This window comes from Poecilia reticulata, chromosome 3 (genome assembly GCF_904066995.2).
Source record: "Poecilia reticulata chromosome 3, P_reticulata-male-v2, whole genome shotgun sequence".
NCBI lineage: Eukaryota > Metazoa > Chordata > Actinopteri > Cyprinodontiformes > Poeciliidae > Poecilia > Poecilia reticulata.
This window is the reverse complement of record NC_088832.1, coordinates 14,057,666-14,084,111: the sequence shown is the minus strand read 5'-3', so window position 1 is coordinate 14,084,111 and position 26,446 is coordinate 14,057,666. Positions and strand designations below refer to the sequence as shown.

Below are 26,446 nucleotides of genomic sequence, written 5' to 3'. Positions count from 1 at the left end.
GTGGGGAACCAGAAGATGCTCGCTGGCTGATATCCTCCTGAGAACCAAAGAAAAAAAGTGTCTTCTAATTTCTGTTTTTTTGTGATTTCCTAGCTATTTAGGCCAAAATGAACACCTTAGCATTTTATTTATTTTTTAATATATTTTTTTTAATTAAAATTTTACAGCATGTGCATTGTAGTGGACATCAGGACTATTTCAGTCTAAATTATGACAGAATTAAAAAAAATTGAAAAATGTGCAGATTATTGTTTAATGAATCACATTAACCCAACAAGAGGTCAAATTTGAAAAATATTTTTAATACTCAGAAGTTATCCATTTCTGGTTGCAGTCTATTGCTTGTTACTTGAAATAAAAACCAAAAATGTCTGCAAACTACAAGGGTGTCGCTAAACACTATTGCCCAAGAAATGAAGACTTTATTTATTTTTACTTAATTCATTGTTTATTTTCTATTTATTTTGAACATGGTAGAAATATAAAATACATGAACAAGGACTTTCTTCAGAATATCAGCACACATGGCCTATCTTGGCTTTCCCAGAGTCAAAATCTTCTGGACTAAAAAAATCAAAAGTGCCAGTTATTAGCAGGAAAATGATGAGGAATAATTTGTTGGAAGACCAGTTGCTAGTCTTCCAGCAACTGGATCCATTATGATGAACCAAAGAATACCAAAGCCACACCAATTACCAGAAGATGGGCCACTGTGAACAGAAGGGAGCATCTTAGCTGACTGTCACAAAGTGATTTGACCTGTGGTGATGGCCTCCACCATTTATGGGAAAGACTTAAGCGATATTTGCAGTTGATGGTCAAACAAAGAAAAAAACTTGAGTCCATGATCTTTAGGACCAAATGTTGAGCTTTCATCGAATGTTGACCAGAACCAAGAAATGGACATTCCCATCACAGATGCCTGGCCCTAGACAAACATACAAATTAATCCTGGCCCACCTCGCACAGTGACTTTCCTGCTCTCTCTCTGGCTCTAATGGCGCGTTCACACCAAACGTGTTTTGAACGTCAGGCCCATCTTGTTTACATTCAAAGTCTGTGTGGAGATGTGTTGAGGGCCATGGAGGAGCGTTCTGAGCACCTAACGCGGTGAACTGTTTGGACCATTTTTATGACGTTCCACATAGACTGTGAATGTAAACCAGACGCACCTGATGCTCAAAACGATTTTGGTAGGAATGCACCAAAAGTGCACACGTGTCAAATTTGAAGTATCAAGTACGTTTTTGACATGCGTAATGCGTTTGGTGAGAACGCACCATGAGTCTGTCTCCATCAGATTGTCCTGGATCTGATGAAGTTCCCTACCAGAGGCTGATATTCATTATCCTCATCGTCATCTGACAACTCCAGATCTGAATCTCCTTCTACTATCTTGTGGAGAATCCAGTTTCACGTCTTTCTCCTACAACAATGTGTAGTCATTAAATACACTGAAATAGTCCTGATGTCCATTATAATTGACATTCAGAAAAGATCTGTTATTTCTAAACAGAAATTATTAAATTGTTTTTACTGGTCAAAATATTATTATTGGTATTTAATTAACAAGAATATAAATAATTATGACAAAAATAACTAAAGAAAAAAATATTTGACTCGTCTACCCTCTTTCCATAAAATGTGGTTTCTTGCAGGTAGGCCATTTTGATTTAGGAAAAAAAGGGACTTCCCGGTATGCAAACCTCTCAGATGACACATCCCTGGAAAACCCAGGATGTCCTCTAATAACTCAAAGTATGAACAAAAAATAAGCTTCAGCAAAATGTCCATTACATTGGACATAGGTTTATAGGCTGGTTCTCGGGCAGAATTTGAGTGCTTATTTGAGACATTATGAGACAGTGAGAGAAGAAGAGAGAGGGACAGAGGGCAGTGTAGTAGCCTCTCAAATAGCCAATCAGTTTCCACTCTCCTATGTGGGAATTGTATTTAAGTTTTATGAAAGATGGAAAGCAGAAAATTAGGTCCAATTGCAATGTGCATCACCCGTGTCTTTTATCTTCCCACATTCATTACATAAACAGATATTATAAGCAGACTGAAAGTTTGTTTGAGATTTAACGCAGCTTTAGAAAGGAATGTTTTATTTATTTCCCGTTTTCAAAAATCCCAGTAACCATGCTAAATAATTTATCCGTTGGCTCCATACTTCGCTTACCACTATTTACGAGTTCCCCTTGTAACTAAAAACAAACTTCACATGCTGTAGACAGATATGGACTGGTTTGTTGGTGACCCACTGGATACAGAGGAAGCGCTCTCCATATGAACTCCGCACTTAGCTATGCTGCATAATTTCATTAGTTTAACAGACCTCCCAACCTGGCAATGCAGGCTAACAAAGGAATTTTTATTTTTTTTTGGTAGCGTAATGAAAGACACAGGAAATGAGCACACAAGTCACCCTTCATGATAGCCAGATTGACCGGACACATTAACCAATTTTCTTGGCTCAATAGGAAACAGCCAATTGGAGATGACATGAGCTTGATAATAAAACTGTGGCTTGTCATGAATGCTTGCTCTGTTATTGTGTGCTGGTGTATGCCTAGCTGTGTTAGAGACAGAGGGGAAGAGGACAATGAAGATTTTTATGCCTAATTCAGCACCGTTTTGCTTGACGTGCATTTAACTGAGAGACTGGGAAAGTTTTATGCAACTATTTACTATTCCATGATGCCAAGCACACTTCTTTCTTTATTTCTGAATGCTGTCTTGTCCAGCACTCTCTTGTTTGCCAGACCTTGTTGATACCGTATTTCTGTTATGCTGCAGGTGCACTCCCACACAGGATACATCTCAGCGTTTTGTACCTGAGAATACATCCACTGTAATGTTTGTATTTTTTTATTGTTTTGCATAATTTAAGATGTTTTCTGAGAAAAAAATAAGATTTTGTCAAAAAAAAAAAAAAATCCACATGCTACCACTCAGTTTGTTGCTGCTGGCATTGTGCTGCCAGCAAGTTGGGCAAAAGAAACCAATCTTTGATTACGAGAGGCTGTAGAGACGAGAGAACAAAACATAACCTTCACAGCAAAGGAATCTGTGATTCAACTGCCACGCGTCTACCTGTATTTCTGCGCGGACACGCGTGTGTGTGCGCACAACCTCGCACCTGTGCTACCACCAGCAGAGCTCTGAAGCACAGGTCTTGCTGGTTTCCCCAGAGCGAAATGGTCTTCGCTGTTGGGGCCGCCTGTCCCCCGTAGGCTCTGGATCCCTGCCGGCATCCTCACACTCGGCTTTTTAAGTCACAGGTGGGCCTTAGATGGAACTGAAGACAGACTCAGATAGGAATGACCACACATTAACGTGCAACAAAATGCACGACACACAAGGGGTCGCCTAGGTGTACAGAGCATGGTGATGTATTCTTTGAACTGCCAACAACTGGGTCTCCTTGCTGTAAATCAAACGCTCTCAAAGTCAAACAAAGTAGAGCCCGCTCTGCTGTGCCTTGGCTCCGGTCCAGCCTGAGAGAGCTTTTATTTCTGCCACATCTTCTTTCACTGTGCCCCCCAGGCATGTGCTGTAGAAACAACACGTAGCTCAAAGAATGAGTTATGTGAAACTGTTCTCACCTTCTATCTCATTAGTATAAGAGAAATGATTTATCCCCCTCTGCCTGAATCTCTCGCTCTCTCTCCTTGTCCTTGCCTTTTACAGTTCAGCTCTTCTTCAGCTTCATCAGTAATGTGATTAATTGTTCGGAGGCATATATCATGCATACCATCTCATTTGCTATAATTTAACCTAACTGCATGTCAAAACAAGCTGTTATAAAATGACTCCCTCTCCCTCGTGCAATCACAGGAGTACATTACTGGCCGGTTACAAATAGGAAATTACGATTTCCCTCGCAATTTGCGTGCAATCCTATCTGAGTTTATGCGCGGTGTGTGTGAGAGATTGTGAAACTGAAATGAGAGCGATCCTCCCATTCTCTTCTGTTGCTGCCTATGTCTATCGCGCAGCTTGAAATCTGACCCCTGTGTCTATAGCACTGAGTGTGCATGAGAGGAATCAAGAAGCTGCTGTGTATTGGAGTGTTGATGGAAATAGAGGCGAATGGTCCCGCACTCTTAGATGCTATTGCCTAAACAAAGAGCCACTAAGTGGTGGGAGCACAAGATTTGTTGTCAAACCTTGACGGTCTCTGTTCTTAGTGGTAGCAGTGGCAAGGCTAAGTGCTAATGGCATATTGAAATTTTTTTTTATTTCACCAGTCTTATCTTTGTCTGTTGTATCACACAGATGTACTGAATTGGCCCCTTGCTGCGTTTATGTCTTAGCAAGAAATCTTTTTGGGTCCTTTAGCATTCAGATCAATGGCCGGTTTGCTCCGTTTCTTATTGATTTTTGCTCTGTTTGGTACTGACTTACTGTTTTTCATTATCTAGCGCTCTTAGCATTGTTAAGTAAAAAAAGACCCAGAGCTCTTGGTCTTTGCCTTCATTTTTAGGATTTCTTTTCTTTCTCTCAGCCCTTGTCATCTCAGATAAGCATAGCAATTGCTCATGTTACAGACGACCCAAGCCAAATTTATAATGATGAGATTATGTTGTCAACAGTACAGGGTGTATATGTCTCCTGTATTGATCTGTGCAAAGTCCTAATAAATGAAGTACCACAATGGAAGCGTTGGCTCAGTAATAACTCCGAACAGATCTTGCTATTTATATACTCTCAACACTGCTTAGATGATGGATGGATCTTTTTCCGTTTTCCTCTTGTCTTTTTTTGTATGGCCTGTCTCAATTAATCCCTCCTCTTCCTCTTTTCTCCTCTCCTGTTTGAGGTCATAGCAACATGCTTGACCGAAATGCTTGCAGGTGGAGAGACATGAGTGCTGCCAATCAGACAGGATCCAAGGGCGGTAGAGCAGGGCAAAGACAAGTTAGCAACGCCTTTGTGCATGTGTGTTTGCCTGTGTGTGCGTATGTGTGTGCGTGTGTCTTAAAAAGGCAGAGGTTTGAAGCAGGGTCTATCTATGTATTTGAAGAGAAGGTCAGCAGGATTTAGAGGCTCAGATTATGTGTGATTGTTTCTTCAGTAGGCTAGCTGATTAACGCCAAAGCTGCTCTGCCAGATCCTTGACTCTCCATAGAGACACTTAAAAGAAACAGAGAGAAACTTACATCCAACACTCTGACAATGGAGCATTATCCTAAAGCTTGTTTTTTCTGCTTTTCCCCAGGACCAAGAATAGCTCCCACCCTGTCTTCCATTGTCTCTTATTCAGGCTCAACCTTTTACCAAAATATTACACCCCCTATTGACCCTATAAGTCACCTTGTTATAAAAGTACCTCAATGTATTTTGTGTCTGTTTGCATATTCATTGAGAGGGAGTGAGGACGAGAGGGCCTTTATGTGTGTCCATGTGCATTGGTGTATGTATTAATGTGAGACCCATGCATTCAGTCTGTGTCAATATTTGTGTGTTTCTTTGTCTGTGTCTGGCCTTGGTATTGGGCTTTTGGGAAGCCTCTAAAAAGCCCTTTCATCCACAGAATGGCACAACCCCCCCTCCTCCATTCAATTGGAATAATTGTATTCTTTATTGTTTTGTTCACAAGCTCTCAGCTTCTGTCTTGTTTGTCAGCAGAGGAGCCAATAATTTTTGGATTATTTCTTTGCAGGAGAAAAACTAAATAAATCTGCAAAATAAGAGGACTTAATGAAATCAGTTTACAAGTGTAATTATTGTATGCTGAAGCTAAACACTGGGTCACAATATATTTATTGAACAATTATTCCTAACACAGAATCATGCAGCTGTTTATTGACTTCGTCCTAAAGATGATTCTTTCTACTCTGGTCTCTTTGTTGTGAAAAAATATAACAATTTCGGATTACTCACACAAACTGCCCATTTTCTGAGAAGGGAAATAATTCAGATAATGCCAAAGAATTAGACACATTTTCTTTATACTTAGCTTTGAGTAATAATTGCTGCGTTTCTTGGAATAAAATTACTTAAGTATTTACTAATGTCTCGTTTTGATTGAGCACAGCAAAACATACGCTCGATCCTGTCTGTCTTTTTATAAGACCTTTTGAAAAAAGAAAAAATAATTAACTGGCTCTTTTCTTTAGACTGGAATTAACTACTTTTGGGAGAAAGTAAGAACCATGGCATCGGTTAAATAAATATAAGGGCAACAGAGAATAATGAAAACATGCTCATTTGAAAAGCTTCATGTTGCAAACATTCCAGAAAAAAAAGATCATAGTTCATGTTCAAAGGTCCAAATTTAATTTCCTGATAGATTCCTGATAGATTAGAAAATCAATTTTGTAAATTTGTGTACATCTTGAAAATAAATTAAACTTTATGCCTTCACTTAGTTGTCTGTCAGCCTAAACCCCTTAATTTTGGACATTAAAACAGAACGAACTGCCTAATTTTATTAGAAAGTAGAACTTAAACATAATTAATTCTATTACTTTCCGTGCCTCGAAGAAGAAAATGTGTGTTTTTGTTTTTGTGGCTCCTTTCTTCAGAAATCAAGTTCTTTGTTTTGGATGGCCCATTTTTTACACATGGTGTTATGGCAGCATACTGTGGTGGGTTTAAGTCTTCTGTTGAGCTAGCAGAACATGCCAAGCAGTAAGTCGTGCACTCTGTCCAGATTGGCTTGCTGTTTGGTCTGAGCTCTGATCAGTTTTGTTTTGTGAATAGCTCATTTTAGCCTGTCTTTTTTTCTTGTTTAGAAATTTACATATTTTCACCCAGTGGTGTGAATTATATTAAATCATTTTATCAGTGAGAAGTATCTTTAGTGTTTCTGCATCCTTTATTCATAACTTCATTGATAAACAAACAAACAAAAAAAAAAACAAACACAAGTCATAGTAGATAAACAATGGGGAGAAACACTTATCTATGTCCATCAACTGCATAAAGTTAAGTTCCAAGTCTGAATCTTAAGGCAGCAATTGTAAAACTTAGTTCTATGTTAGTAAGAAAAATCCCAAGGTATCAGACTGCACACCAGCACATCCTAACCTGAAAATGTATGATTTTATTAATCTACATCTATCTAAATACAAAGAAGGCTCTAAAGCAAAGCAGCAGATGTCCTGACTGAAATAAATAAACAGGTGGTGTAGCTGAGTTTTTTTACTACAGGTTTCATTTTCTTTGTGTAGATACCAAAGTGGTTTCACTATTCTGAAAAGTTTCAGAAACAAAGTGAATACGCCCGTATTTACCTCGAAGAGAATTGTGTAAAGGGGTAACTCCCTGTTTACTTATTGCAGTAAATATACATTATGCATGTTTCTCTTTGTGGCTAAGCACAATGTCTTTTTGTATGATGACAATATATTACCTCAAGCTGGACCTTCTCAGCTGAGTTTGCTTTGGAATAATGAGGGTTTAGCAGGATCAGTGTGGATTCTAGGCTTTAGATAACTTCAGTTCAAACAGTTGTCACTATTAATGAGCAAGTAATAGAGGATTAGTAGCCCTGGCTCTAAAATTTCATACTGTGCTCTCACTTTTTTGTGTTCTCTAGATAATTTTTAACGCCACTGATGAATGTGGCATCAAGGGAAATCCTCTGTCTCTCATTTCTCTCATGTTTTCTTCGATGTTTCATATTTTTCTTCATTAATAATCAAAAGACTGGTTCTAAGCAACTCAGAAAAGCTGGTAAAATCTGCCTGTATACAAATGTCTCATGTAGTAGAGGAGAACAGTAGTACTACTTTAGAGCACAAACAAAGCTTTGTGTTGCTCTTTTTTGTTTTATTATTTCATTTACATTTCTTGTGCAGTAATGAATAACTATCTATTTGAAAATTCATAAGCAAGTTATGTCTATTGTACAGATAGAAGTGTATATGTGCATTGTCTCATTTGTCTTTCCTCTCGGCAGAATATAGTTTTCTCTAAAATAGTTCAGTACATAGTTTACAGGTTCAGTCTTAACCAAAAATTACCTCACACTTAAGGCGAGAGCTATTACCATGAAATATAATCATTAAATATTTTTGTTTACTTGCCTTTTTTCCTATGGTCTGGCAGGTCCACACAATAGGACTGAGTAAACAGCTTTTGGTCCCAACATTATGAATAACAGAAGTGCACACGCAGAAGCACGCAGTCACACAAACACAGACTAACGTAGAATCATGCACAGATTTGCTCACACATGTAGACACCAACTCCCTGGTCTGGTAGAAGAGGATTATGACTTCTCACTCAGCCCCCAAAACCCTAGGGTCAGTCATATGAATTCACTCAATTTGAATTTAGTTTGCAGCTTGTTAGGCTATGAATTGTGCCAGTGCCACCCAGATGAAACTAGAATTAATTTTTCTGCTTGAATATCCCACTCACATGGCTTTTTGGTGATCCCACAGTCTGCTTGCCCGAAGACAAATGTACAACAGCTTGTGAGGCAGTGGATTTTTGCAATTTTCTACACTTATGACTTGTTTGTCATGCAAACCACAAACTAACAGAATTAAATTGATGTTGATTTTTGCTTTACAAAACAAGAATCATTTGCTTAAATTAAATCTAAAATTAGGGGAAACACTTGGGTTTCATTTGATGCACACAGAAGGAACTATTTGCTCCTGTGAGCTGTAACCCACTCAGTTCTGTTCTGATTGAGAATAAACAGCAAAAATGGGATTTGGGATTTTTAAAAACACTTATTTATACTGAAGGCAAAAAATGCAAAAGGCTTAACGCATGTCTGTGTCTATGCATGCATCGGATCCATTACACTGTAGTCTCAACAGCACTGTAGGCTGAATCTATTATGATTCTTGAATAGTAAAATAGTCTTTATTTTGTTCAAATGTTAATTGAGATATATGATGTCACTGATTTAAAATGTGCCAATTACTTATATGTTTTCATGCCATCTCCTCCACAACATGCCACCCTGGGCAGTTGCCTTTATCACCCATATCAGAAACAACCACTGCTAGTGACATTAAAAATGATCCTGGACAGAGAGTAAGGTGCCTGTAATTGTTTCTCAGCCCATTACTATCTTCTGCAAGGCCCTCTTTCCTCTGCATTGCTGTACAGTTCCATACTGAGACATCAACCACAATTCTGTAGAATGTTGTGAAAATGTAAATGAGGGTCCAGCTGTAAATGTAAAAATAAATCTGAGGTGTATTCTTTAATTAGATGAGGTCATCACCAGACACCTGTCTTTCAATAAAATTTACTCAATTAATTTCTATACAGCAAAGGTGCTGATGCTAATTGATGTGCAATCAGGTTGTGATTTTTGTAAGATGATGATTATCTTCTCCTCCATGTTGTCTACATTGAGCACCAGCTTGTTGTTTATGCTTTTCTCTGTTCAGCCCTTAGATACGTCCCACTACTGCAGTGTCATCTGCATATTTTTGATCAGATTTTCCACATTGTGAATTCCACTCAGAAGAATTGAACTAAGTTGAACTAAGGCACAGGTTATCGCTGGTTCAAATTTGGTTAAAGTTGACTTATTAGCAATAAAGCTCTGTAATAAGTTAATTAAGAATGGGCATATAATAAACAGCCTGATCCATCATTAAACATTTTCCTTTTCTGTCTTATACATTTTGTATAGACATCTAAACATTATGGTAATGAGAAAAACTATATTGCAATTTTTTTATATGCCAGCTTTTCCTCTGTGGTGCATAATCCTTAAATGAGTTTTATCTTTCTAAGCCACTAGCAGCGAACATTCAGATGTTTTGTTTTTATGTACAGTTCAACATGTGTCTACATGACTTGTGATTTAAATTATATGCAAGTCTTACAAAGTCAGGTAAGTTACTGAGGTGATAATTCAAACATACAACTATGAATCTAAGGTTTCTCAGCTTTGTGTGGAAAGGATTGTGTTCTCAAAAGGCCTTGAGATTTTTAATGGCACAAGCCTTTCTTCTAGTCTGAAGAAAGATTAGAAGAATTTGGTTAGCGTTGGACAAATACTTTTATCATCTTTTAAAGGTGTCTGTCTCCTCCCTCTATTCTTGAATGTATTCATTCAATATCATAAACTATTTAATCAGATTAGCTTCACAGTAGTGTGCCGGTAAGCATCACCCCCGCGGTTCTCATGTGTTCTCCTTTTGAATCCACTTTGGTCTCCTCCCACAGTCTTATCTGAAGTTAATCTCAGGTTTGAGTGCAGAGTTAGTTGTTTCCCATTATTGTATACTGATGACAAACTAGGATTCATTTTTGGCATGAATTGTATAAAATAGGGACCAGACAAACAATCTCGCTTCAATTTTAGAAAAAAATCAACATTGTGTGTTTGTGACTCATGGTGTTTTTCCAATTTTGCAGCTTATTGTAATCTTTACCCAAGGGGATGCTGGTCCACATCATGATTTATGGGTAATGATGTGCTTTATAGTTAGATAGGGAGAATCCATTAAATACCTGCTTAATCATCCTATTAATGAATCAATTGCATGCAAAAGAGTTAAAAGAAAAATTTTAAATATATTTTTGTTATCCAAAGATATTATTTTGTATTTTCCTTGATTGTAAGGAGAACACATTGTTCTGAAGTTTATTCTCCTGATGATGATAAGATCAAGTTAAATTTTAACAGTTCTTTAGTGAGAGTCTGTCAGACACAGGAGTGTTTATCCACCAGTGTCCTTTCCTTGCTCTTTAAAACTAATTTAGTTTTCAAGATTAAATGACAAACTTTATTACAAATGGATGAAGTGCTTTACAAAGAAAAGCTCTTAAAACTGATGAACCCTCATAAACTGTTACCATCAAAGGCAAATGCAGCTATTCGGATTGTGCCGAAAACTACCTCAAATGAGACTAAGGCAGTTATTGGGAGCCAGAAGTGAAAAGTATATGTGCATGTTTGCTCAGGCTCCACTTCAAATGGAATAATAGATTATCAGTAACTGCAAGAACTATCCTGTTTGTTTTTCACTTGTCAGTTTAGATAGGTTAAAAAAAAAAACTTTCCTCCACTGCTTCTTCCACTTTATATTTGTTTATAGTTCAAATGAAGTCCTTTCTTAATAATGGCAGCTGTGCCACTAAGCATGCACGATGAATTCTACTTGTTTGTTATCTACCAGGATGTTAAAAGGGAACCCTAATGATACTTTGTGGTCATTGAAAGTGGCTCCATATTAATCATGAATACTGAGTCGAGGAGTTAATCAGCAAGCAAGAAGTCACGTTCTTTATATAGTTTAATAAAAAAGTCACTGGAGTGCTTCTTAGCCCAATTTAATAAAGGAAAAGGTACCACTCCCAACACGTGAAAAGAAAAACAAAAAGATACAAATCTCTTCAAATGATGAGACAATGATTTACAAGGTATGAGTGCCGAGTTAGATTGAATTTGCCAGCTTTATAATAAAGGAGCTTCTTACAAATAGCCCCGAGGTAGTTCTATAATAAACACAGATGATACTTCAACACCACAGCAGCGCTAACAGATGATTATTTGTTTGTCTTTATTTACTTTGACTTGTGTTAGATTCGTTGTGATGTCAGGTTCACTGCAGCTCGTGATGAGCAGCAGATAAGAGATTGTAAGAAGGAATTGTTTTAATGACTCATTTCTTTGGGGGGAACAAATAATCAATATTTTCTGTTTCGGTCTCAAGTGATGTTTTATCATTACATCGGTGCTAGTTTCACATCATTTTTCTCTTGCTATACTGAGAAGTTCTTTTCATAATTTGCTGGTATTGCAGAGAAAAATCTGGGAAACATGAATGTAGCTGTCGAATGCCAATTGGAAAAATGAACATTTCTATAATAGATGCATACAAAGGATTCATTAATGTACACATACCAAGTCTGCTACAATGGAGTTTACATCAAGTTTTCTTGGCCTCATTTGTTTTCATTAGTGTTACAGTAACTTGCCACATATCACAAACATTGTGATAGAAAGTAAGGCACGTTAGTTATTTTAAGCACTACAGCATGTCATTCTGCAGCTGCACATATCTGTACATAAACCTCACTGACATCAACAATGTCAAGCTAGACCTGAAACAAATCATATTATTTTTATTTTAAAAAGTTCTCTGCTGCTACATTGCTTTAAAGAACACACATTTGAAGATTTTCCAGGTTTTCTGAAGGACCCATGTGATTTAGATGACTAAACCTACAAACTAACCGTTTTATTATAGCTGTACTCAAAAGCTTGCTGAGCATGCATACTCGATTTTAGCTCTGCCTCGTGTCATTTATGTAGCCGCACTTGTTCGCTCTTGGGAATTACCAGTTGAAGTGCTATTTTGGACCTTTGTCAACAACACAACTCTCCCAGGCATCTTAGAATTATGCTTGAGGTTGTGTTTGAGGGTTGCTGACATATAATGGAATTGAAACCAGGAGAGAATATTGGAGCACATTCAGTTTGTTTCTTCATAGTAACACTTGTTACTTGTTTTGCAATTGTTTAAAGTAGGAGTTTTCAAAATGTGGGAGAGCCAGCCCCCTCTGCATTACTGCTACAATGTCTTCAAACTTTTGGCTGTTGCTATATTTGATGTTCCATTCATACATGTTTCACTGGTGTTGTGGGGTTTACTTGCTTTATCGATGTGTAGCACCACATGATATGAGGCTTTTGTTGCTCTGTCATTTACTGTGCCACAAGTATGAACCACTTTCTGCTGTAGTCAAAGTTTGTTTAGCCTCCTGTAGCAAAAACCCCCAAGGCAACACATTGGCAGTGGAGCATCTTCATATCCAGCTCATCATCATCATCATCATCATCATCATCATCATCATCATCATCATCATCATCATCATCATCATCATCATCATACTGTTTTGCTTGACCCAGACTCTACCTCCTTATTCAACATAGCTTTAGGTTGTAGCAACCCATCAATTTTATCTATGGTATAGGCTTGGTGAAGTTGACTGAATGTTTGCATGTTTGCTGTTACTTTTTCTGGGTAATTTGCTTTTGAAACGCACACTGACATCCTAGGGCTAAACAGCATGTGAAAGACTTGTAATGATCTCCTCAGAGCTGTATCAGTGTAATGAATTTAAAGCCACTTTCAGACATTCCCTGCTTTCCATCAAATGTGACAACAAGCAAATGTGTTGGTTTTATGTCTGAGTGAGCCCTCAAGTGCTTTTCCACATCAGTGAACAATGGCAACTTTACTAGTTTAAATTAAATGCAATTTATTATGTTTAATGTTTTGTAAATGTGACCTGCATGCATGGACATTTACTGAGAGGCATGCATAATAGTTGATGCATTTTTTTTTAAAGATTTTATTGACTAATGCTCTTTATTTGAGACAGTGGGAAATGAAAGAGGGGGAAGACATTGTGGGACACTGACCCACACTTAATGGACTAAGGCTTCCACATATGGGTTGTGTTTATGTGTTCAAAAATAAATTTTCATTAATTTATATTGTCTCATTGAAAAAAAAAAAAAGAAACTACAAACGAACTAGTAAAGGGTTTCAATTTAACATTTATCCTGCATGTCAGAGAAATCTGATGTTCAAAATGACTAACTTTAAGACAAACTCTTTAAACAAACAAAACAACCAGCCATTCTTTCCAACCATATTTTATAATTCAGTCTATCAGCAGCTCTCCTATATGTTGTTTCTTCTCTATCTGCTTCCTCTTGGTCCCATACTATCAACTTTTAAGGATATTTCCCATCACTGCTTTGAGGATGACTTCCAGTTCCAAATTAAGTTTTGATACTACACATTTTACTAAGATTTCTGGATTCCCTTAAAAGCTGGATGAGTGAAAGTTTTTTTTTTCTTTAAGTTGAATGAAGAAATCCCCTTTGAGCCACAAAACGTATCGGTAAAGATAAAGCAGATCCTTGGGCCATCGTCTGTTTGAAACATTGGAATAACCTCCAACTCAGATTTTAAGCTGGAAAATATTTTAAAAGTTTTGGTTCGATCCTGTTTCTATCACGTACGAAATAATGCCAAACTTAACCCTATTGTCTCTCATCCTTAGATGGACCATAGACCCTAGAGCAGCTGCAGTCTGTACTGAATGTTGCTGCTAACTGCATCTTTAAAGTTTTGTCACTCCCAATGACAAAACATTAGTTTCTGTTCGTTATTGATTGCAATTTAAGATTCTGGTTTTGACTTGGAGAGTTTCGCATGGATAGGAACCGGTCTACACCGAGACGTACTGATTTCCTCCCAAATAGAACAGAAAACTATAAGAAACGGAGCGTTCTCTGGAACTCTCTCCCTCTGACTCTGCGATCAGCAGAATCAATGGCTTCCTTTGAAGGACAGCTAAAAATGTACCTTATTAAGTCTGCTAATGTTTAATTTTGCACTGTATATTTTTTATTTAAAGCACTTTGCATTTTTTTTTATCTTGAAAGGTTCTTTGTAAATAATGTTTTACTTAATTAGTTACTCCTGTCCGTCATGACTGCTTAGTGTTGTGTTTTGTGTTTACTGGCATCATTAGGACACCTTTACTTGTCAAAAATTCAACTGGATCACTTTTGTCCTGAGTTATTTAGAAGATAAAGCAAGATGTTTATCAGGCAGCGTGTTGGCCTTAAGTTCACTTACGACCATCGATTTGATGGTCTCTTATCTCCAGTAAGATGTTTAAATGCTAATCAGATCTGATCACTTAAAGTTGCTCCTCAACCACTAGATGCTCTATGTGGTCCAGTGTATTGTTTCTACACCCCTCTTTTCTTAATTCTTTTAGCGTCCTTGCTTTTTACTGTTTTACCCCAATTAATTCTTTTATAACCCATTTTTTGTGCCATTCATTTTCTTATTGTTTTTTCCTGGTCTCAGTAAATTTTTCATTTTGTCCTTTATTTCTGTCTGACTGGTGCTGATTTACTCTACAACCTTTATTTTTGCACAGCAGAAAAACACTTTTTTTTCCCAATGTGTAGCTGATGCATACATTTTTTTCATGTTGCTACTACAACTATGGTGCCTTCCAGCATCCATGACATCTTGTTAGTCACTATTTAAATAGGAAAGACTCAATAACATGCAATGCAAGTAAGGGACTTACTTGCATTTGAGTTTCAAGTCACAAAATGACAGCAAGAAAATACCTAACCGTCTTAATTTGACAATTAAGTCAACAAAGAACAAGTATTGAAAGTCTCTTTCTGCATGCTCTGACCTTGTGTATTGTTACAGGAGAAAACTATTTTTTACTGCTGTCTTTTACTCTCAGCTGGATCTATGTCTTCATACTAAACACTGGATTTTTCAATGTTTTTATGTGTGGTTACGGTGTGCAATAAAAAAATAATAATTCCTTCCTTACGGTTTTTACATATTTCCGAAAGGAAGGAATTGGCACCCACTTGTCTTTACAAGTGGGTGCCAATACATGTGGAGGTCACTGTATGTTTTCCAGGAAGACAGCAAAGGAGAAATGCATGAATCATACCTCTCAGAATAGGTGAAAGGGGTGTACTCTTGTTCGTTTGAATAAAAGTGAGCGGCCCAACGGTGTGTGAAAAAGAAGCTGCAATTTGTCCTCGCTCACCGTCCCTGTGTAGGATATCAAATGCGCACTGAAAAGGTAGCAATACACAAATGTAACCACACAGAAGCAAACAGTAGCCCAGAATTCACCACTATGCCCCGAGAGGAGAACAGCACTCCAATATTCTCGTCCCATTTGTCTCAATCGGCCTGCTGTCTGGGCGGTCAGTCTTAGGGGCCTCAATGGGAATACAGAATAGAGTGCAGCTTTTTACACTTACTCAGCCTGGCCGTGTTCAGTATCCCTGTGACCTTTGTGACCTTGCGCCCTGAACTAGATACAACACATCATTTACTGCACTTCAGCAACACATGCCTTCGGAAAATTCATCCACACCACAAAACAAGAAGACCCTTTCCTGATACGTGAACAATGTGAGTAGAGGTGGATTTGCTGGATTCATCTTTTATTGAACAGGTTCTTCACTTCTTTAGATCTTTACGGTAATGACTCAGATCTTCAGTCAATAAGGAAGGGAAATCATGAAGCAAGTTTTGGCTATTCAGTTTTCGGTGCATGTAGCATTGAAAGTAATGATACCTATAATGCAAAGGGAATTTATGCAGTGTACAATGCAGTTTATCAGCCTGCCTCAAATTATCCAGTATTTATTGTGGGCTCTGACTTTCTCAGCGGAAAGCAGTTCATGCTGCCTGTTATCGACCCATTAATTGGAAAGTGGCCCATTGTAGTGAAAGGGCTGGGTGGTATGGTCAGACAGGAAGAGATGGAGGCTTAAGATCACCCAGAACTCTTTAATTGGCAGGAAAGAGGTTTCCATGAAGTGGTGTAATGTGTTTTTTATTGGCTTGTGTGCAGTGAACGGCATGTACTTTAAGTAGAAGCATTTTTTTTTTTTGTCTGTTAAGAAAAACTACAGGTGTGAACAACATTCGTTGAGACTACATGTTTGGATCCAAATCAACTGTAACTGGACTATTTTATTCAGTACCCGAAAAGTTTTTTTTTTTTTTTTTTTTTTTCTGTTGTGATGGAGAAATCACAGCATGGCAATTACAAAAAAACATCTTTGAGTAATTCCCTTTTCTTGCGATGACCTTCATGGAGCAGAATTGTTTGAAACGTATGTCCAAGGTTAGTTGTATAGTCAAAATAAGTACAGATGGGACACATCACACATCTTTCCAATTTTATTTCAATTTATTTCATTTTATTATTTTTTTCAAACTCTTTTCAGCCGCTCTTATCATTTCATTGCCAAACGATTTCAAACATTCCTTCTTCTCTTGCTTTATGGTCAGATTCCAGTCTTTGATATATTCCGTGGGTGTTTTCTTTTAACATTGGCAAAGGCTGAAGTGGAATAAAATGTTGAGGAGATAAAGGTGTTTGCAAAAGCATGGAAGGTCAGAGTACTGAGGTGGCCTGTCTGACCTTCACACACCCTTTTTTCATACTGAGCCACTGCAGCGCACCGATGACATTGAAATACTCTATCGACCGTGAGTCAAGCTGTGCATGTGAAAAAGCCTGGCACAACGACGCATTACTCACCAAACATGACATTTCGCCGCTATGAATTCTAGACAGAGAGTTGTGCACAACATAGTGTAATTATTTGTGTTGCTGTGATGAATGCAGCCACAAGAGCATGAAAGCATTTTCTCTTTAAGACATTTTCTTCAATCATTCCTACCACTACACAAGAGGAAATTGATTATTCCCTTGCAATAATCAGAGCTAAAAATATGCTGGTTAAGAAAATTTATTCATAAAAAAGATCCTAAGTCTTTTAATAATGGGCCTATAGTTTTGGCAAATGCCAGTAAGCACATTGCAATGTTTTTAACCTTTTAACTCCTTAACATGATTAAAAAACTCCAATTCATTGTGGCTTGGTATAATTATTAAGCCAGTGAGACGCACTGGGAGTAACATAGAGTGCTTTGTTGCCGATGTGATTGATCCAGTCCGTAAGGCGGTGCTTCGTACTGTTCCAAAGATTAGGCATTTGTGCCATTTATGCAGAGTGCCTTGTACCAGAATTACATTACAGTGCTGCACTTTGTCACACATAAAATGCCTCCTAATGTGACTGTATAGGACATGTAAAGTCTTTTCCTCATTATCTGACATTAAAATCAGACTGAAGTTTTATTATTGTGTTAGTTTGGTATATATAAATCATTCCTATTGGCCATACAAAATTGATAGTAGTAATAATCAACTGTAATATTTTTTTACAGCTTTTACCAGATTTGTCTGTTCAAACAATTATGCCCAAGTATAAATAGATATCCTGCTATCATATTGTTCAAGAAGGAGATGGATTCTTTGTGTAGCAAAAAATGCCTTATCAACTAAAGAACAAAACCTGGGTAAAAAATAAACCGCGACCAAGATGGGGACAAACACTTTAATGTTTAGAGACAATGGAATCAAGAGTAAAGAGTTTGGCCAATTTTGGAAACAATAGCATTACATGTTAACATATATGTTAAGACGTTAAAGCAAAAGTGGATTTTCTAAATGGAGAATTATCCTAAGCATACCACCAGCTTATTTAGAAAGTGACCATCACAGATTACTGGTCTTAGTTATATATAGTGTGTTTCCATTGAAAGAACTGTCATTCATTTGGTTTGTTTCGATCTCATGGATAAACTCTGTCAGATCTTTTGAACACAGCTTGAACTACATTTTCTAGATATTCTGTGTTCTTATAACACCATAAAGCTCTAACTATCTGACATTTCCCACCCAATTCCTCATCCATCCATCTTCTTGTGATCGCAAGTAGTCGACATGAAATGCAAGAAAGTCATTGCAGATCTAAGAATGGACTGTCTAATAGTCAACTAATCGTCCCTACTATACAAAGTCTTTTTATTTTCGAATATACTCGTGAGTGAAGAATGAGAAAGAATATGTTGAATTTAAGAGTTAGTTGTTCTCTAACAGGAACAAGGCGGAAATTACATTCTTATTCCTGCACAATTTGTACAGTAATCTAGCTAATAGATGTCTAGCCAACGGCTCGACACGGCAATTGCAAAGATTTCTATTTTCATCAAGACAATTGTCCTTGGAGTCATTGATTATCTGATGTCTGCCAGACCTGATGTTTAACTGTGTGGTTTACTCTCCAATGGCTAATTAGCCCGTTTCATACGGTTAGTGAAATGCTTAAACCTTGGCAAAGCAGAGTGCGCACTTTCATTTCATTTCAACTAATCTGTCCTGCACCTCACAGTTCTGCATAATTAATCATATGTCTTTAGGAATTCTTGGTTTTACAACAGAAAATGTTGCTCTTACTAACACTGCACACTTTATTCTCACTTTTCCACAGACGGACAATTTCCCCACTGAACCTAATTATATGGGTAGCAGACAACAGTTTGTTCAAAGGTAAGAGCTCGAATCTATAAGGTAACTGTTTCCAAGTCATTACTAGTTACCAAAAAGCATTATAGCGTATGCATATGTCAATTAGTTCTAAAAGTGCTCACACTGATGCATCCAAATCTTTTGTTTTTTTGTTGTTGTTTAGTAGTTCAACATTCAAAGATCCAGAGCGAGCCAGCCTCAGAGACAGCGGCCACGGTGACAGCGACCAGGCCGACAGCGACCAGGACACCAACAAAGGCTCCTGCTGTGATATGTCTGCAAAAGAAGCCCTCAAACTGAAGGCTGCAGGTGTGAAACCACCACCTTTGGAACAAGGTGAGCCCTCCCTGGCAAATCTAAGCAGACGGGAGAAGAAACAGCCGAAAAAGTATAATTAAAGACATATTTCTTTTGTACTTGCCTAAACACTCATTGTATGACATCGCATTGGTCTCCTTTATCCACGCCCCACTTTTTTCACTGCACTCTGCATACAGTATGCCTGGACTGGAGGGTGTGACTATGTGTGCATGCTACACACATCCTCAGTTTATCAAAGCAGACAAGCCCATTATGTTTTTATAAGCTCAACTACTTCTGCTTCTGCATTTAGTCCCCTTTCTCTGAGCTTCCATCTCTGAAACTTTGATAATGGAACACGGAAAATGACTTAGCGAGTGGCAGGCGATGTAGCCTCGTAGTTTGGTGATTAAATATGAATAATTATTCTAAGCACTGTGGGTCGGGCAGATTACATATGACATGTGTAGAACAATAACTCCCCAGATATGAGTTGTTGCAGTCACCCCCCGCAACCTCGCAAGATTAGTGCATGCATGGTCACAGAGAGGCAAGAAATTTAAGATTATGCATAGAGTAGAAAGAGAGAGGAAATGGGAAAGGAGATACAGTGAATTTCTCTTTGCAGCTTTAACCGGAGATTTGCTTTGGTGCGCACAATTACCCGCTTAACATAATGGAAATACTCCAGGAAACACAAATTTGCTAAAACATCTACACTAAAAAAGTTTGTATCTTGCTGACAGAATCCTGAAGAATGGTCTTGTGTACTGAACATGGATTCTCTGTAATGGTGCTATTAATCCTGGGAACAGAAGGGCTGCTTTACTCCGTACGGAAGGACAATGAAAATTTGAGCAACACTCTGTGCTGCAATATGCGAGTCTGACAAGATAGCATTTTTTTCCTTTTCATTGATTTTAGAATTAAAAAAAGCCACACATGTTGGCAAGAGAAATTGGCCAATTAAAAAGCTCCATATGTTTCTCATTTTGAAAATGTTCTCATTTAATTGTCCATGAGGGACCAAAGGATCACATTTATAAACACAAAAGCACGTGACTTAAGACTAAGTATGCAATTTTTAGGTGTTTGGAAGCTGTTTGAGCTCTGGTAGATGCAGCATGTTTATACTCTTCTCTGTGTGCGGTCTTTGAGCAATACAATTTAGTTCTTGAACAAAACAAAATGTGCTCACACGTCTACGCGTGCAGTTGTGCACAAATACACGCACGCACCCCCCGCCCCCACACACGCACACATGCACTCACAGACCACAAGTCCGGAGGTGATGGTAACTTATTGAGGGTGTAATCTGTGTTTAAGGGGTTTCCCCCCCCTCCTCCTCCTCCATGAGTCCTGTTCCACTTCTCCCCCTCTCCTTGTTTGGGGAAATCGATTGATGTGAGATTAGACAGTTAACCGACAGCAGCCGGCTGTGTTTTGCCAATAACATAGGGGTTTAGCTAAGCTGTGGGGGAGGAAAGGGGCTGTGGGCCAATGCTGAAGTTACTCTGGTACTACACTGGCACATCTTTATCAACTTCCAAAACCACTTGTTGAATGCTCAATTATGTTTTTTTTTTATCTTAAGGAAAATAAATATCATCATATGTCCTGTATTCAAGCTATGTCTTGTAGACAAAGAAAATTAGACTTGTCTATGCATGCATAAGTAATTTGTAGTATGATCACTTAAATCTGAGGCTGTCAGAAGAAAAAAAAAAGTTAATGCACTGGGCTTTGTTTAACCCACTTGAGATAAACCTACACTGGTGTGGATACAGCATATTGTTCATGAAACAACTCTCCAGTTTGTTTCCTCACATGAAAATAGGTTTAAAAAAAAAAAAAAAAAAGCTTGACACCGGCCAGTGTCCCTGAGGTTCCTGAGGTTGTTTTCTTACAGGATTTTTCTATACATCTAATCACTTAGTGTATAGTTCATGGGTCTTTACAGCTGCCTCTCCCACCTTCACCCTCCCCCAACTTTCATCCTTTATCCCATCTTAAGACCAGTTTCCCTCTAAGCGTAGCCCTCTCAATTACTCTGCTCTCTTTGCTTTTCCGTCACAACACTGTGGCCTCTTTCACAGGTTCAGTATAAACAGGACTTGCAGTGCATAGAGCATGTAGTTCAAGTCCCAATTAATCCCCCACCTCAATTTCAGTTCTTATCCTTAAAGAAACCAAGTTTTTCTTTATTTTCACCCTAATTTTGCCATCCTGTTTAGGAGGTTTGTTCTTTAATAACTGGATTTGTGCTGCCCTCCAGTAACAGTAGGTTGAGTTCAACAATCTCCTTCCCTTATGGAATAGGTTTCTTCTAGACAATATAATCTAGATATCTTAGCACTGCAGCTCAGTCTCAAATTGATTAATTAGTCTCGCAAAATTGGTTGCAATGTATTAATTAAGCTTAAGTATATCAAATGCATTTTTGCCAGTTTTAAACAGCGATTAATTGATGCTCCAGCGCGCCTGCAGCAGACATTAATACGGTCTTGTCTGGCTCGCCGGAGAGGTTGGCAGCACATCGCTCGCCTCTGTGGAGATGACTGCCACAGTCGCTATCACGAACAGACAGTCGGCAGTGGTGTTGGGAGATGTTACCCACTGATAGGGCTGTCCGAGCAAATGGAGAGGGAGCAAGAAGAACAGCGGGGGATGAGGGCGGGGGGTTGGAGCACAGAGAGAAACGGACAGTGTTTGAGTGTACCACCTGACCTTTCCTAATTATCTGCAACTGGATTATGATAATCAAACCGCCTCCTGCTTTGTTTCAGAAACGGGAGGGATGAGTGGGACAGGGAGGGGACGGGGGTGTGGGAGGATAATGTGATACTACAAGGACAGTGTGGATACTGTGAGGAGACAGCATGAGATGTGTTCCTATGACAGCACTGTGGAAGGTGATGAAATTGAGTTTCTCAGTTATTTGTGGCTTGGTAATAGAAATATCCACCTGCACATTTTCCACCAGCTTATGAATTGATTAAGTAAGGGAAATGCCATGATTGGTCAGTTGTTCTCACGCACGCGAGTGCTCCCTTACAATGATGTCTATGAAAACACACACATATAATGTAACTCATAAAAAGATAATGATGATGGCATTATATTCAGCTCTTGCTTGCAAAACCTACATTTCAGTTTGCTTGCTTTTTTTTTGTAAATGCTTAGTAATTTATCATACTGAGAATGAACATGTAAATTAGAGTTATATAAAAATGTACAATTCTTTTTACTTCTGTGTTAACAGATTAAACACACATTTTTGCAGTGCATTTTTAAAGTTTTATAGAATACATCATTGCTTTATGCGCAAACTTAAAGATATACAAAAAATAAAATCAGACATTTTATCTTAGATGGATCCTATAGGCTGTCTTGTGCTTTGTTTTTGAATCTGAGATGTAATTGCAAAGATGGATCTTAAGAAAACAGCATAATACTGAGCTGGCAATATTTTATTTCAATGTACTTCTGCGGGTGATGTGTGAATTTCCATTTATCCCTTTACACATCAGTGTTTCTAATTTTATCAGCAGCATTTTCAGCTGAATGTAGTAGCCCAAAGCAACAAGCACTCTTTGATAGGCTGCAGAAAAGTTAGCAGCCTATCAAAGAGGATTTCATGCAGTGGATTTTCCAGACCTTATTTTGGCATTAGGATGTTTTCAAGCTAAAGAAGGGCTCAACTCTGTGTTCTTCTGAAAAACTATGAATAAAATTGAGTCCACATAATTTAGTGTGCTTAATTAAACATTTTCTCTTTTAGTCCTCGCAAAGACAAAGTAAAAGAAATATTCTGACTTAAATTCATCTAAAATATTAATCCCATCTTCCCTTGAGGCAGCTTAATCTTAAGACGTTAGCACTACAGTACCTTTCCTGATTCCTCACAATCTCAGTTTTCCTTTTTTATGTTCAAAGCAATTAATTTTGAATTATAGGTGAACCTTTGATTAAAAAAAATGCAGTTGCAAGATTAATTGACTGGTCAGAAGTCAAATCAGATGCCCTTTTCAACCGTGTAGCCATGGCAACCCCTTTCCTACTCACCATGGCCTTCAATAAACCTTTATCTGACTGTTGGAAAAGTGGATTCCGTTGAATATCATTCATATTTCATGGTCAGATAGTGCATTTGTTGTATGAATGCTTTTGGATCTGTATTAAAAAGGCGTCCCAGACAGCATTTTATGACTTCATTATTGACATGTACCATTTTGACACAAATACAGTCCTCAGGACAGTACACATTACAGTAGTGGGTGAAATCAATAATGCATACTATTTTGATGTATTTATGTTTAGAATTCCTCTTAATGTGCTGGTAGAAAATGCTTTCATTTTCAAACTAACTCAAAGAAAACCGAGTGGAAATTTTACACATCTATTAGCCCCATTAGAGAAATATCTGTGTTTATATTTGCATAAACATTGTCAGCTGCTCCATTTGAGATGTGTCAATAATGGTTTTGGACAAGCAAGTTCTTATCGTTCCAATTTATTTCATCTGGGTTCCCTTTTAGGGATAAAGCGTGGTTCACAGCGAATGTTTCGTCGAGAGAGAGAGAGGAGGAGAGAGGCAAGCTGAAAAGGAAAAGGAAAAAAGAAACAGTTCAGACGCTGCACAAGTGAATTCTGAAAACAACAAATGAACAAAGCAACACGCAATCTGGCTGCTGAATGACAGGCTGCTTGAAGACGCACATCTTCTGAAACACTTCCAGTAAGCTTTGAATCCAAAGTGGCGTGATCGAACCATGGCGCCACCAGGATGTGACTCATCATATCATCCGGACAGGGAGGATGACTTTTGGACATTTACTCATCTGATGAAAACTTGAAAAGCAACAGTTGCCTCCTTTGTGAGGGTCCCTAAAGTGACGGCTCACTGACACATAATAATTCCTTTCTTATTGCAGTTATTACATCCATCATATATTTCATGATTTTATTCAATATATGTGACACTGTGATCCATCACATTCAAGATTTTCTTCCTTTTTTATTTATTTATTTTTTGCATTTTGTTAAAGAAAACCCGTTGATAGAAACCTGAGAGGGAAGATTCATGATTCACTTCTGCAGCTGTCTTGCACCCAGTGCCTACTTTTGTTTCCTTACTGGATTTATGAAGCAGGTTGCGCTAAATACCTGAAGATGGGTGCTGGTAATGGAAGAAATCTGCAAATATCAACGGGTCACGGTAATACTTTATCCAGGCACAAACACACCTGGAGCTGGAGTGATCAAAGAGATTGAAAAGATAGTTTCTCGTTTTGTTATTAAAATTTCAGCTAATGAGGAACAGATAATTCACCTGAAAAAGGAAGACAAACATTTTAAAGACAAATTGTGCTCAGAAATATTATGCAAGAATAGCCTGAATCAATAAGTGATGCTGCAGATTGTAAAAAAAAAAAAAAAGTGGAATGATGCATTCATTTACCTGAACCAGTTGGAGATAAATAGAGAGGGAGAGGCTATTTGCTCTGTTTGGTTATTTTAGATCCAGATCTGCCTTTGTGTCCCAGTTTATAATCAGTCACCCAGTTTAAGGTTTGATCATGTTTAACACCTAATACATCCTTCGTGAATTTGCTCCCGAGTTGTTTGTCACTTAAACATCGATAGCAACATCAGCAATAATTTCTCAATGAATTGAGTTAGAAAAGGCAACAGTCAACAAAATTAACCTTCATGTTCAATGACCAGCCGGCTTTTCAATGCCAAAAGCAAAAACATTGTTTATTTTCTCTTTTGCAATTAGAGCAGTGTTGATGTGTGCTGGTTCCCATGCTAAAATAACTGTTCCACAGGTTAATGGACAAACAGCTGTTAAGAGATAGGCTTCATCTGAGAGCGCTGTAATTAGTCAGCTTACAAATATTGCTCCAAACAGGTAGCATATGGAGGAGTCATGGTTTCATGTGATGCCATCGCGTCCGTCTGTTTAAACATGATTAATTTAGGCCATCGGGGTGTGTTTACACCCGTTGTTCCAACCAGATATGAAAGTGCGTCATTCCAGTGATCCTCCTCATACCAGCACAAGCACAACTCGGAGCGCTCCTGTTTTCCTGTTTGCACTTTTCTTCAGAAATCATTAATGTAAAAATTTGAATTGTTTTTAGCTTCATCTAATGAAGTATCCATTGTGATTTACCACAAAGCCACTAAAAGATGGTTGTAAAGGTCTGCAGCGTGGCCTTGGGGAGTAGATTAAAGAAACAAGCATCATCCAAAAACAGCAACCAGCAGCTTGTGCTTCTTCTAACTGTTTGCGCGAGCCATTGGGCAGGGACGATTTGTCTCTGAGACTTTCATCTCTCCCTGTCCCTCTTTTCCTCAGCTTTCTGCGGTCTGTCCCTGGCCGGGCCGATAGCTTGATTCATTGCACCCTCACCAACTTACTTTTCCTGGTGGGGAATATAAAAGCCATCAACAGTCTGGAGTTCTCTAGGATGCATCACTCAAAGTCAAATAAGATTTGTGAGTGTTTTTGTGCCATACACATGTGCCAGATCACCCCTATTCTTAGAGGATGTGGTGGTATCGCACAGCAGTGAGACGATTTGCGGCTAAGCTATTGGAATCCTGCGGAAAGCCTAAAATCTTATGGGGTGAAGGGAGGGGAACTATCACAGTCTGAGGATTTCTTCCCTCTCATTACGGAAGATTTAAAGGGATTAGTCTATTTTCTTTACCACACAAAGTTTTATTAAATCCTATTCTTATGATTGTGGTTTATAAAGGGTAATGTCCATTCTTGTGTCCTTCCTCTTGTGCTTCGTGGGAAGCTATTTCAGGCCGGGCCGGCTGTTGGGTGTGATATCCACCTCTAAATCTCAGCCCGACTGCATGGCGGATCACTCGCAATCCTCATTCAGCCAGTGTAGCCTATCTCCAAGTCTCTAGTGCTGGAGAGGATTGATGAATATCTGACTCTTACCACTTAGGCTGTAAATCTGTGACATTATCCCTTTACTCTGGTAGCAGTAGCAAATAATTACACCATGTTTATGGAAGCAGTGAGCGAGAACACCTCTTATTTCTTCCTAAGTGCCCTCATAACCTCTCTACACAGCATGGCTGGACTTTTCACCTTTAAAAGTCTGCCTTCTATCCCTCTGAGAATGGTTTTCACCTACACCTGAAGCTACAACTGCTTACCAAAATCAGACAGTCCTCAGAAACTGCAAAGTATTATTCCAAGAGTCTCACACTACACGGAAAA

General features: G+C 38.3%; 1 protein-coding gene across 3 annotated transcripts in view; it reads left to right on the top strand.

Annotated features, from left to right (window-relative positions):
* Positions 1-26,446, top strand: part of pcdh17 (protocadherin 17) — a 63,460-nt gene that overhangs the window by 8,930 nt on the left and 28,084 nt on the right. For 2 of the 3 annotated variants that reach the window (XM_008404403.3, XM_081605121.1), the window contains 2 exons: positions 18,860-18,918; positions 19,061-19,233. In XM_008404403.3, coding sequence (XP_008402625.2) covers positions 18,860-18,918; positions 19,061-19,233 — 232 coding nt within the window. The remainder of the gene's footprint in view (positions 1-18,859; positions 18,919-19,060; positions 19,234-26,446) is intronic. The other variant, XM_008404406.3, reaches the window with a different exon arrangement.